At 41.2% G+C, this 13,488-nt stretch overlaps 1 protein-coding gene across 2 annotated transcripts in view; it reads right to left on the reverse strand.

The window, feature by feature from the left end:
• The window catches only part of AKAP6 (A-kinase anchoring protein 6), a 291,172-nt gene that overhangs the window by 163,549 nt on the left and 114,135 nt on the right, over positions 1-13,488 (reverse strand). For both annotated transcript variants that reach the window (XM_049825778.1, XM_049825777.1), the window contains exon 5: positions 2,569-2,691. In XM_049825778.1, the coding sequence (XP_049681735.1) occupies positions 2,569-2,691 (123 nt within the window). The remainder of the gene's footprint in view (positions 1-2,568; positions 2,692-13,488) is intronic.

The following is a 13,488-nucleotide window of genomic DNA, read 5'->3' on the forward strand; positions in this document are numbered from 1 at the left end:
CTAATCTACACCGAGTTTTCACTCCTTCTACGACCAGAAAATCTGCACCAGTGAGGAAACATAGTTATGAGGTTTGTTAGCGCAGATGCAGTATATAGAAAAGAACCAACACATTTTCTTTTTTTTCCAGGTTAGTTTGCTACTGGTGTCTGTACTATGAAACCCTAAGTCTGGAACCTAAACTTATAAAGTACTAAGCCTCCTTTACTTCAACAAACCTTAGGTGAGTCTGACAGCATGCATAATCTGACTGGCAAAAGAAGAAAATAAGCAGTGTAAGTACCCTCACAAAGACCTTGATCACCATTGTCTTACAATTCTCAACGAAGGGAAATTTTAGCATTGAGCTTTATGTGAATTGAAGTTCATATACTTCTGTTTAAACACAGATTAGGATTTCTGACAGACAAATGCCACTGAAAAGCTGACAATCTAATTAATACAAATAACTATCTTCCCCACTACAAAAATGTTCTGTATTTTAATAGTTCAGTTCTGCTGTGTAGAAACGAATATGATAGCATACGTTTTCTGAAATCAAAAAAGAAAAGTCGCAGTTACTTTTTTTTCAGGTTGTGCAATGATTTTTTTTCACTGGCTATATACGCCATAAAAATAATTACAATATCAAATTGAAATTTAACTGTTCTTTAGACATTTTACTTCTTCACAGAAGTAAAGGAAAAAACCACCTTGTTTCATAACACAGTCATCCTGAAACATACAAAGATTTTCTTACCCCAAAGATATGCAGATATACAGGGTACAGCTGGGAGCCTAAGTACTTACAGGGGAAAGTGAAGATGTACAGGTGCCCACATACTTGCTTATTCTGACTACCTCTAGCAATGAAGGAGTTGCCTATGGGCTACTACCCCACATTCCAGCCTGATGATGGTTTTGGCCTCACCTCCCACAGAATCTCAAGGCAAAGTTGGAAGTCATTTGCCTGCAAAAGAGCTACTGTGCTCCTCCCCATGGAAGAAGGGGAAAAAGAAACTGACTGTGACAGAGATTCAGCCTGGTGATTGCCCTGTTCCTGGAATATGTTTCTTTTTATCCAGTCAAGAGTGAAAATTGCAATTCTACTCATAAAAACTCATCTCTCCCAAAGTTTCATGTTGCAGAGTAAGAGGAAAACAAATTGAAATGACCAATGCCTTTTTTGAGGTCTGATCTCACGATGTGCTCTGCGTCTTCAGAACGCCTGTAAACATAATGAGAATCATGGGACTAAGTGTGTACAGTACCGGGCAAAAATCCAAACTGCCACAAAATCCAGAATCTGCAACGACAATGCAGTGTCTTCGTACTGCATTTGATAGACTACCACAATGGGTACTTAATCTAGTGGCTGCCCGTAGGTGCTACTACAGCAGAAATGTCCAAGAACAAAAGACACAGAAGTTTTCTGTATAGCTGAAATTCTGAAGACAGTTTTCAGTTCAGTTCTAATTGTATATGTGGTTAATGTATACATAATTAATTTAATATCGGTCACTCCAGTGTTACGGTAGGGTTTAGGAGACATTTTTTCCTGTAATGCATCATGTGACTTCCTGGGACTGTCAAATAATTTTTCACCATCAGATTATCAGCGACTGGAAATGAGACTTTGGGGGTTGATGCTCTGACGTGGGTTCAGCTAATGCACTGTTTTATCTAGCTGGGGTGTCTAGCTCATTGGCTCAGAATAGTGCTATCACCGGGTTTTCTTCCAATTCAACCTAAGATATTGGCAAAGGGAGAAGGAATTTCTTAGCTTAATGTTTCTTTTTTTTTTTTTCTTTTTACTATATAGAGTAGTTTACCTATTAAGATACCTACCCATTGAACAGCATACATTGATCTCTATTTCTACCTACAAAGTAAAATTTTGCTTTTGGGAACTTAATACCTGGTTTAATTCAAGTCTTTGTTTCACCTCCTCATAACTAGAAACATCTCTTGGAAGAATTCAGTGAAAGTCTCATGAGGTTTATCAAATATTTCTCAATCTATAATTCTAGCCTCTAATGCATTCAGAAGATTATTCATCCAAGTGTTTTCTACTTCCACCCAATGTTTTAGCTTTTTGCACAAGAACAAGGTTAGTGACAGTTGTATTAATTACACAACAGAAATGCACATCAAGTAAAATGATTAAAATAATTATTTCAAATATTTTATTTAAATGATTCTGTACTATGTTAAAACTGTGGGAGAAAGAATAAGAGTTCCTCACTAGTAAGAGTTTTGTTAATGTTACAGTGTAGTAAAAAATCCTAGAATGATCAGCAGAAAAAACATTATCCTTTCTCCTTTGCTATTGCTATTTTCTTTCAATTTGGAGACAATTTCTGAATTGCAATGTAATTCTGTTTTATAATTTAATTTTTACAAAGCTATCAGTACATATTTCAAATACAGAAAACAATTTTTTGGTATTTTCATTACAACAAACTGCAATGCTGCAAATCTTACATTAAAATATAGATGCATACTAGTAATTAAAAAATAATAATCAAATAAAAAGCACAGCAGAACACTTCAATTACTGATAGTAATCATAGTATAATCTTGTCCTACCAAGTGTGTCTCCAGGTACAGTTTAAGGCTGTCTGTCTCTGCTTTAGGAGGAGTCCAATTCTCTGTTGTTTCCATGGCTTCATTTAACCAGTGAATGAATTCATCCAGCTTGCTTACAAACCCCTTACCAGATAAGAAAAAAGAAAGAACAAGAAAGGCATGTTTGTTAGAAAATGGCAATCTGAAAAATGTTTGCTCATTTATTTTTTTTAAGCCAGGACAGTATTGTACAGTAAAATTTTGCCTTTTACAAGCATGCAAAGAAAAAAACAATTAGCAAGTGGCCTTCTAGTAAATGAGGAGCAGAATAGTGTTTCTGGGGATAATCTAAGGTGATATTTTGGGACAGGACAATGTGAGATCCATATGACTATGATAAAATAGAGAAAACAGTGAAGTTTTAGAGGATATGAGGAGGATATGTAAAAAGCTGTATACAGATTACAACGAAAATTGAGCTGAAGGTCTTGCACCGGGCAGACTGGGTGTAGCATGAGCACTGCTGGTTAAAAAAGTGCTGAACAACGCTGTATTAACAAGGTATATATCAGTAAACTGAGAGAAGAAACTACTTGTCAGAACCTGGGTCTTGTGATTCCTGTTTTGGTTCATAGGCTGAGACTCAGAGAGAAGAAATCAAACAGTAGGTGAGGCAGAATATATAGCATTTAATATAAACATTGCTGATTGCATATGAGCCACACAGATGGTGCTCCTGAGAAGACAGGAGTTCCTGCTTCTCAGGAGCACCATTTATTTCAAGATTAGTACCAATTATATTGTCTGATTAAAAATAGTGCCCCTGAATTTACATGATTGGATGATATTATAGGCACATACTGAGTACAGATAATTTTACTGAAGTCTTATCCACCACAAAGCAAGAGAGTAAATGGAATAAACTGACCGTGATGTTTATAAGCACCCTGAAAATTAACTCTGAAGAAGAATGTCCATCTATTACATGCATTGTAAGACTAGATTAAGTTAGGTTTAATACTGGTTATATTATTAGTTATTAACTATTAATTTTGCAGCATGGTGTGAACTTTAATTTCCAGTTGGATAACAACTCACTATACACACTCAGTATCTCACTCCCACCACTTTATTTATGGAATGACTTCTGATAATTATTAGTCCATTCAGATAGCTAAAAACAAGCTAAGCACAAACTTCTCAAGATTCCTGAGTGACTCGGGAGCCCAAATCCCCTTCTCCAAAGTGGCACATGAAGTTGGAATTCTAAACAAGACAGAAACAGGAGTTTGAGCAGTTGGCGCACAGCTGCGTTAAGCAAAGAAGTGCAATGGTAATGACCCAGACCAAGCAGAGCCACACTTCCTTCAAAATTCGTGGTAGCAGAGTCATTTTGGCCCAACACTGTGCCAAGAAGCAGGGTCCAATAATCAACTCCTGGCTTCCAGCTGAAGCGTCAGTGCTTCTGAACCGAAGCTAGCCTCTGGCAGGACACTCCAGTGCAGGCATGACAGCACTCACTAAGGCACTCTGAAGACTTTGTTTTAATTACTATTTTTTACGTGAGTCCCTACAACTCCTCAGGATGGAAAAGCGTCCGTTGCCATCTCTATTCATGGAATCCCCCATATCTCAAAGCATTATAAGGAAGAAAACTGTTACCCTGCAGGTTTCATTGTAGGCTGTTTACCAGGACATTCTAGAAAGGGGGAAGGAAGACAGGCAGAACAACCCAGCGGATATGGTGACCGAGACGACATACCTGCACTCTGGGGCAAGTAATGAAGGTAGCTGCATCTCCTCTTTCCCACAGCAGGCCATGTTCCCCATGTCAAGCTATGGGACAGAGGGGGGGTCAAGATGTTGCCCTGGCTCTGTCGCTTGCTTTCTTCCAGCTTGCAGTGGAGCACAAGCGATGCCAGACTGGCACAGGAGTGGGGGACGTGAGCTGAGGGGGAGAGGAGCAGGAGGAGTAAAGTCCTTCTATAGTCCCTCCAATAAATCTCTGCCTGCATTTTAGCAATGTGCTGTCCTTGAGAGACAAGGTGATATGGTAAGCACAAAAAAGGGAGGAAAGGCTCTCTCTCGTATATGCGTCATGTATTTTACAGACAGACACGTTTAACATCTGCCTGCGGTACTCGATGGCTGTATGCCTTCAAAAGGGTGCTCAGAAACGCTGCAGGCTTGCACCAGTATAAAAAGCAACTACTAGCAACCGAGTTACTCCTGCCCTCTCACGAAAGGTGCCCGTGTTTTAATGTCTGCGACTTCACGCTGGTGTTGAGAAACTCCCCGGCAGCCTGGCGTCTATCCCCTCGCCGCACAGGTAAGGTGGGCTGCGGGTGCGAGCAGGCCCCGATGGGGTGCAGGGAAGGCCTGGGGGCTAGTTTGGGGGCCTGGAAAAATACCTAGATACGGTCTCCCACGATGAGCCAAGTTATCCGAGAAAAAAGAGGTAAGGCTGCAAGCACCAGTGCCACCTGGCACGTCAGGATGGCGGCTGGGGACATGGTGCCCGAGGGGAGCCCCTCCGCGGCGGGGAGCCCCGGCCGCCGCCAGCCCCGGCGGATTTTCTTCTGCCGGGCAGCACAAATCACAACAATCTTACTACTTCTCGAATGACGGCAGTAAAGCTTTATTGAAACCATTCAAAAGAGCACATCTGTAAAAACCCAAAATAGCGGAGCGACGGGAAAAGGAAGGGATGGGAACGGAAGGGAAGGCAAAGCAAGGGAAGGGAAGGGAAGGGAAGGGAAGGCCGGGCAACGCGGGGCCGCCGGCGGAGGGAGCGCCGCGCGCCGTGCCTGGGGCCACAGCGCCACCTGCCGGCGCCGCCCCGCCCTGCGCCCGGCCTCTGCCCGCCAGGTGCGCGGCCGCCCCCGCAGCCCCGCAGCCCCGAGCCCGGAGTCCGGGCAGCGCCGGGGGGGGGGGGGGGGGGGGGAAATATCCGGCCCCGCAGGCCGCCTCGGTGGCAGCCGCGGGGAAAAAAAAAGAAACCGAACATCCCTTTGACGACGCACGTCGTAGCAGAATTACAGACGGTGCGTTTGAAGCCGTTAGGAGGCGCGCGCAAGGTAGGAAATTGCATTTAGCTCAAATCGTAGGTAAGACTAAATTGTAACAATGCAGTTCCCGCTTCATTCATCACAACTTGATGACCAAAACACTGCCCCATTTTTTGTTGGTGTTTTAGTTTGGGGTTTGGGTTTTTTTTCATAGCAGTGCCTGTGATTCCATCCCATTTATTTAATAGCCTGATGACAGCGAGCAGGGAAGGAGCCACCTTTATCATCCAGCCACCAGCTCCATGACTGATCCCTGCCTGGGAGGCAGCTCCAGATTGGAAATTGAAACCTACGCAAATACAATCAACCGCAGCAGCTCTGGAGGTAGGGACGAGACTACAGCTCGCTCTTGACGCCGAACTTTCCCTTCTCACCTTTGACTTTTTGTCAAGGCCTAATTATCAACAGGCTTTGAGGTCGAGGCCAGCTCTCGCCATCAGCTGTGGCCTAGATCTGGCACGCTCAGTTCTGCTCTGCGGACCCAGCTGGCCCAGGCAGCCAAAGGCAGGAGGCTGCCTGCTCTCTTGTACTTGGAGAAGGAGCATCTGCAGTACTGGTGGTCCGTGTAGCCCTGTCACAAACATAAATCTGGGTCCTTACTCTCCTCAAGCCTCGTAACAGAGGGGGACTCCGAAACATAACTTATCCCTGGCTGAAGGGCCGCTGTCCCTCCACAGACTGACCGACACAGAGTCATTTCTGCGTAGTCAGGATGGCCTAATTAGTTGGAACAGAATGCAACAAATGATGTATATGTACTCAGGGACACAATCGGTGTTACAATAGTTGCTTTTCTCATAATCTAGGATATTTCCCAGAATATACGTTTTAATTAAAAGCTTTAGACAAAATAAGTTCTAAAAAATAATAGGGAAAACATGTCTTGCAGAAAATCTGTTGTGAGACTCTGACAGACCACGAAACTACACTTTGAAAAAACAGATTACAACATAAATTCTATCAAAACAAAGGATGAGGCTTAATATGCAATCCTAAATCCAAATCCAGGAGTACTCAGTGGAAGAAATAGATCCATAGGATGACAAATTTTAACCAATACAAGATACTTTTCAGTATTTTTCATCATTTTATAAGATGCCTATGAAAACACTTTACATTTCTTCCTAGTCACTTCTTACCTTTGTGCTTTTTCTGTTTTTCTTTCTCTAGATTTACTTTTTTTTCATCATTCTTAAGGTGGGAAAGAGTCTTAACAGGTATAAACTTCACTGGAGCTATGCTGATTTATACTAGTTATGGGTCTGATCTAAACAGTATCATACTTACAATGAAAAATCTGTAAAATCTACCCAACTCATGCTTTGGTAATGGGAAATTAAACTACTGTATTTCCCATTAAAACTACTTGGAAGTTGAAAACCCATAGTCAGCCACATTGAAGCTAAAAATTACTGTACAAGAATTCCTCAGAGAGAAAAAAGGGGAACAGAACAGAGAAAAAAAAAAAGAGCACCAGTATAATCTAGTCTCTGCCTTTTGACCAGCTGGTTCAGTTTTGCAAATGTAGTAGTTTTGTACTGTGGTAGCAAGCTAGGTGTTGCTAAAAAAACTCAAGCCCCAACATGACACAGCATAAAGCTATTCTTATTCTATGCTGCTCAGTACAGAAACAAATGTTTCTGGATTGTTATTGGATGATGTGTAGCAACTTCTATAGTAAGGTTTGCAAATAATCATAAAGCTCTTCCAATACACCACACAGAAAATTTTTAAACATTCAGCTTTAAAACATTCAGCTTGCCATTTTGTTTCATGATAACTTTATAGATTTTCCTAGGGGGAGGAAGAAAGTTCTAATGACACTTCCCTGAACAAAGCTAGAGCAAAAATGGCTTCATTTGAAATTTGGCATGTACAAAGTTATTTTTTGCAATCTAATTCTATTTGCTCTGGATGGATAAGAATGAAAAAGATAGACAATTGTAAGTACCGGGGGGTTGAAGCTGTAACTCAGTGTGTCTGCTTTGCTGTCTTATAGAATGAAAATATATTAATTCAGTTGTTCTATAGAATTAAGCAATTAATTAACTGAAGAATTAAAAGTAAATTTGATGGGACAACTAAATATCCTGAGACTTCCTCATAAATGACCAGAACACCCAAGTTTTTTGAATCATAAGACATGAGAATTCACTTGCTGAGTCACCCGAAAAGGGCAGGGATGGATCAGCTCAGAGGCCAAAGGCACGCACAGATACTGGACTGAGGAAGGATGTACCCGAAGTGTGCCTCCCACGCTTGTTCTGTTAAATATACAGGGATACAAAAGATACAGATCATCCAGCTGCTGCACAGAGCTGCAGGGCTCCCTACACTCAGTACAGCTGGTCAAAGGATCTTGGGTTAGGCAGCCTGGTTGTGTCTGGCATGTGGGATAACAGAGCGGGAGAGCAGCTGTGGTGGTGTGCTGCCAGTACAAGAAACCCTGGAGCATGGCAGTGAGGCCTACAGAGGTGGTCAGATGAACGAGTCTCACATGCAATTCATTACATTCAATAGGACTGTGTGTGTTCTGTCTATCCCAAGTGCGTGTCAGAAAAATTAAATACTTAACATGAACACAGAAATAAGCAGTCTTTGGCGTCCCAAGCAGTTTGTGCCTGACTCCATTCCTTTTTCCTGTTTTGCCGCATCCTGTTTGCATATTCCTCCCTACTCACGGCAACCATTCAGCATACCTCACTGCTCACTACCTGCACGCCACGACTGCTTCTTGTCACGGCCCACGAGTTCCGCACTCCCTGTGTCTCTCCAGCTTCCACAGTCCCCTCCTGTTCTTTCCCGTTGAACTTCAGAAGCTCACCCCATCTCTGGCCAAAGACTGACCTCCTTTAGAAATAGATATCCATTAACTTCCCACTTCCTAATTTGCAGCAGCAGACCCAAGGCTGATGCTTACTGCCATCAAGGGAGTCAGTCAAAGAAGTATTGGTACCCACTGATCCTAGCTACATGCTCCCCCGAAATTGGTGGCACAGCCAATGCTCATGGTTGATAAAGGACAAAGTAGAACCTAGGAGAAATGTTATGGACTGTCAGCAAAGTAACGCGCAACTGCTTGCTTATAAGCAACTTAAAAACTTCTAATAACAACTACAAAACTAGCGATAACAATGTAAGTGCTTATGATGCTGTAGAAAGGCTCCAGCCCCTGATGATATCCGTGCACACTCTCTTAGCTTGTCAGGGGTGCTGCTCAGACATATTCTCACTGGATTCTGATTTTCTGAGCAGGACACAACTAAGACCTCCCAGAAAAGCTTTTACTGTCACAGTTATGAAAAAATGCGCGACTATCAAGTGAGTCACTTAAAATTATGCACAAATGCCTCTCAACTAAGCTAACACCACTTCTTGCGCTTTTAGTTTCCTAACTTCATTTCAGTGGTTTAATTTGACTTTTACATTACAACCTCTCTCTTTTTTTGGTCAGATAGGAAAGTAAACAGTTCTGGTGTTCAATAATTTTAGCACTTCAAATGATCTCATTTAGACTTTGAAGTTCAGCTTTCATTAATTGAATGGAATGGGAAAGGAGGAAGTTTCCATCTCAGCTGCAGCTATCACTTTACAAATCCAGCTTTTATTAGACCGCATTTAGAATGGAAACAGACTAAAGCCCAGTTATGTAGTTTTGAGCTTCAGTTTAAGAGATAGCAGACTTATGGTTACCAAAAAAACAAAGAACGTGAAAACACAGAATTTTCACTATATTAAAAAAATGCAACTTCTTTGGTTTGGGGTTTTTTTTTTGGTACACTAAAAGCAGCAATATCTTAGATGTTTTTAGTATATTTTTGATGTGAACTTCCTTTAGATGGGGAATTTGGATATAGGCCCTTAAGAAAGCTAGCATTAACATTGCCAAAATTATGCCATAAAAAAGAAGGTGAAACTGCATCCAGTTAACACCATTATGAAAAGTTTTATGACCCTTATCCTAGACCAAATTTTGGGGTTGCTTTTTATGGAAAAAAAACCTCCTAGATTTACTGTGCCTACATGGCACAGGTAGCAAAATTATTTCAATACCTTTTAGCTTGTAATTTTAATTTTAAGCTGTGCAGCGTTAACACCGCTCAGTTTATTAGTCTAATATTTTCATTTAACATGTATGCTGGCCTATACTTAAGGCCATTTTACAAATGCAATGACTACACTTCTAGTCATTGCATTTGTAAAAGTACAAAGCCCTTCTAATGACTTGAAGTAAGATTAAAATCAGATTAAAAAAGACATGCCAAACTATTAAATGCAAACATACTAAAATCATCTGCCATGGTAGTTAAGAGTGAGGTGGAAAGTCTACTGTGTTCCACAAACCTCAGTGTGGAAGCACCAGACAACAGTGCTTGTTAAATCACTACCCCAGACCTTTTTTCTCTCTACCTTCCCTTTTATTACACAAAGGGAGTTCTCTTCTTTAAAGAATTGGTTATGAGGCTGTGTGCTTAAAAATGAATGTCCAATTTTGTTGCAAGCAGACTGTGTTGTAAAGTTTGTTCCCAATTTACAAAAAGACTGAGCTCACGGAGGGGTCTGTGTACAAGGATGGGCTGGCTCTAAGGGCACTTCTATCACAGAATGCATTAAGAAAACCCTTTGTCTAACCACAAAAGGACTTGCATATTAGTCTCAGGAGGAACACATTCCTGCCCATGGACTTTATTTTCAAAAGGATAAAAGTGCACTTTCTTCATAGGCAAAGGTAACTCAAAGAAATCCAGCTACTCAAGAGGATGAGGCTGCAACTAACTGCCACGGTCAATTTAATTGGAGTTAGACCCAGAGGCAACAATAAAACCATTAGCAGTACAGATGTTAGGGATCCCCAAGGAACCAAGATGTCACAATGGAAAATATTCTTTGTGTGATATTGTCAAGATTCTGCGGCAGACAGTGACCTCAGAAACATACAACTGACCAAACACATCAGGAGGATGGTAATATTTAATATGCAGTTCGGGATGCATTCATTCACAAACACTTCAGAAACAGAGTTTAGCAGCTTTCTGCTAAAGAAGTGCATTTACTCAATAACCCCAGCCTAGGAAATGTGCAACTTAAATGTTCGCTCCAAACAGGGAGAAGATAAAGATTGAATACTTTTCGTAGTAGACATATATATAAAGACACATCTTTGTCTTCTACTATATATTGTCTAGTTAAGCATTTTTAAGACTGTTAAATTACACAAATCTTTCACAAGTGCCATCTCGAGGCTTTGTGCCCAACTACCACACACAGAATTAGAAATGGCTATTGAATGTATTTTCCCTAATGGGCATCTACCTAATCAGTCATGATTTATATGGTTATGGAACGGAAAGTAGTAGCACAGGATGGTCGGTGGCTCATGACTTTTCCTGCCTTTAGAGTCCCCAGGATGCATTCTGATGCTGGAAACAAGATGCATTAATATATGAAAATATAGAGTTATGTCAAGCAGAGCCAATCAGACATATCTCAACTTTTCAGGGAGATTTCACTGGAGAGCTGAGAGTACTTCTAGTCTTGAAACAGTGAGGACAACAAAGCACAGTTCTTACAGGCCTAGGAAAACACTACAAATTAACTCAGCTCTAGCTTTGTCTCTGAAAGTTGATGATAGGGTACTCATAATTTTTGCAGACCTTTTGGTCCACTACTGAATCAACAGATTTTGCTAACATTTCCAAGCTATTTTTCCATACTATATTCTGACTAGAGCAGGAATGGCAGAAAAGATTTTTAAGAAGTTCTCAGCTTCCTAAAGCCTTCTAGGTAAAAAAGCCAGAACCATAAAGGTAGGATAGGCTTAAAAAGCATGATAAAGAGAAACATGCAAAGTGTTACTTTTCAATCCATTAAAAACAACTACATTTGAAGACAGTGAACCTGATTCTGCAATAAAAAGTTCACTGCCCCCCATGGGACTGTTGACTTCTGCTTCTAGACAAAGAGCAGGTTACGCTAATTTGAATATAAAGAATCATTCCTAAATGTATCTCTGTAGATTACTTAAACCTTTCCACAATGCCACAAACATAATTCCTTCTTTACCCTATACCTTGTCTTACCTTTTGCTCAAGTTGAAGATCTACTTTCTGTTTAAAATAACTACCACAAGGCCTCTGCTGCTATTTGAAACTTACAAGATCGAAAAAGGGATATTCTTAATATCAGCAGATTGAGTGTGGGGCAAAGATAGATGCAAGAAAAGTAAGCCAAATGCTTCCTAAACCCTGTTTCTGAGAGGTATATTCTCAGATAGCAGACAAGCTTCCACCACCACCGGTGACATTTCTCCCAGTCTTTTGAAGGATCAGTGAACACCTAGAACCACAGAAGCAAAATCCATGGGCTGGAAGGACACTGCTGGGAAGAAGAGATTCATGTAGCCCTGAGGCCAAGACAGCTACACATATGAATGTCATGTAGCAGCATAGGAAAGGCCAGTGTCATTGTGCCTTTGCAAGCATTCAAGAGTAGAGAGGACTAGTGGAGAGAGGGGAGAGGAAAGGGAAGACTGTCTGATTCATCCATCATTTAAAGAATCATCTGGTATGAACTTAACAGCAATATGGATTGGTTGTAAACCTCCAGAGATGCCATCTGCTCTGATGGCAATAATGCCAGGCATACAAAATGGCTGCTGATCGCTCCTCATACTGACACGGCCATGCTTTCTACCTGAGATGTAATGTTAACAGGCACAAAACCAGATAAAGTTTTAGGCCTCCTGCATTCATTCAGGTGAGAACAGAGTTCATGCTGAGAAAATATGGGAGGCCAGTGCTGTATCTCAAAAGTGGTGTGAGATTCAAAGCACTCCTGGGAATCAAGTAAATAAGTAAATTAGCATATCCTCCTTTGTATGGAAAAATTTTACATGTGCCTTCACATTCTAGATGACAGAAAATAATTCTGCTTATCTGCCTCCTAAGTTATCACGCATGCTAATTTGCATCTTAGTTATTTTCAAGGCAATATTTCAAATTGTTCCAAGTTCCACATCACGTGCGGGCTGGCAGCGGCAAAGAGGGAGCTGCAGCCTGGCCTCGGAGAGAGCCCGCTTGCTGGATGGAAGGCGGCCTGCGCAAGCCCTCTCGTGGAGACAACTTATACCGCCTGAAAACCACTAGCTAAAGCATCCTCTCAAACGGGGGAAGGCAATATTGACAAAGCCCCACCATTTTTACACGAATAAGTTTTACGCCACTGGGTTACGCAGCCACAGCTGTATTGGTAAAAGTAGTAAATATTTTCCACCGTTCTAATCAGTACCGGCTTTTGTTAGAAAACCTCTGCAGTGTAAATCTGTATTCACATATTTCTAGCACTCACTCATCTCGGTCAGCATCCCTGTTCTGTGTGAAATTTTGAGGTTGACTGGGAAAAGATTCCTGAGGAAACAATATTCAAACTATGGAGGGGGTGGTATAAGCTGCAGAAAGGAGAAATACAGGAGTTAAAGGATACCAAAAGCCCTGAAAATGAGACAGACACAGGAAGGAAGAACAGACAATAAGGAAATGGGGCGTAAACAGGGAGAAAACAGAGGAAGAGGAAGTATAAGAAAATGACAAGGTAGTTCTTTTTATTTAGTTAAAAAAAAAAAGTCTGATGTTCTTTGGGTCATTGGGAATAAAACAGGCAGGCAAAAGGTCTTAGGCTTAAAAGCAGAACAGTCAGCAACCATGGTATTGTGAGTGAACTGAATCATGTACAAACCTCTGAATGATCATCCAAATCTCATCTTTGAAGTTCATCATGCTACTAGGATTGATCATGTTGTTTCTGAAAATATATTTATTCACAAAGAACGATGCCTCTTATTGGGAATGTCTCACAGAAACTCTCACTACTCTTA

This window comes from Accipiter gentilis, chromosome 22 (genome assembly GCF_929443795.1).
Source record: "Accipiter gentilis chromosome 22, bAccGen1.1, whole genome shotgun sequence".
In the NCBI taxonomy this organism is placed as follows: domain Eukaryota; kingdom Metazoa; phylum Chordata; class Aves; order Accipitriformes; family Accipitridae; genus Astur; species Astur gentilis.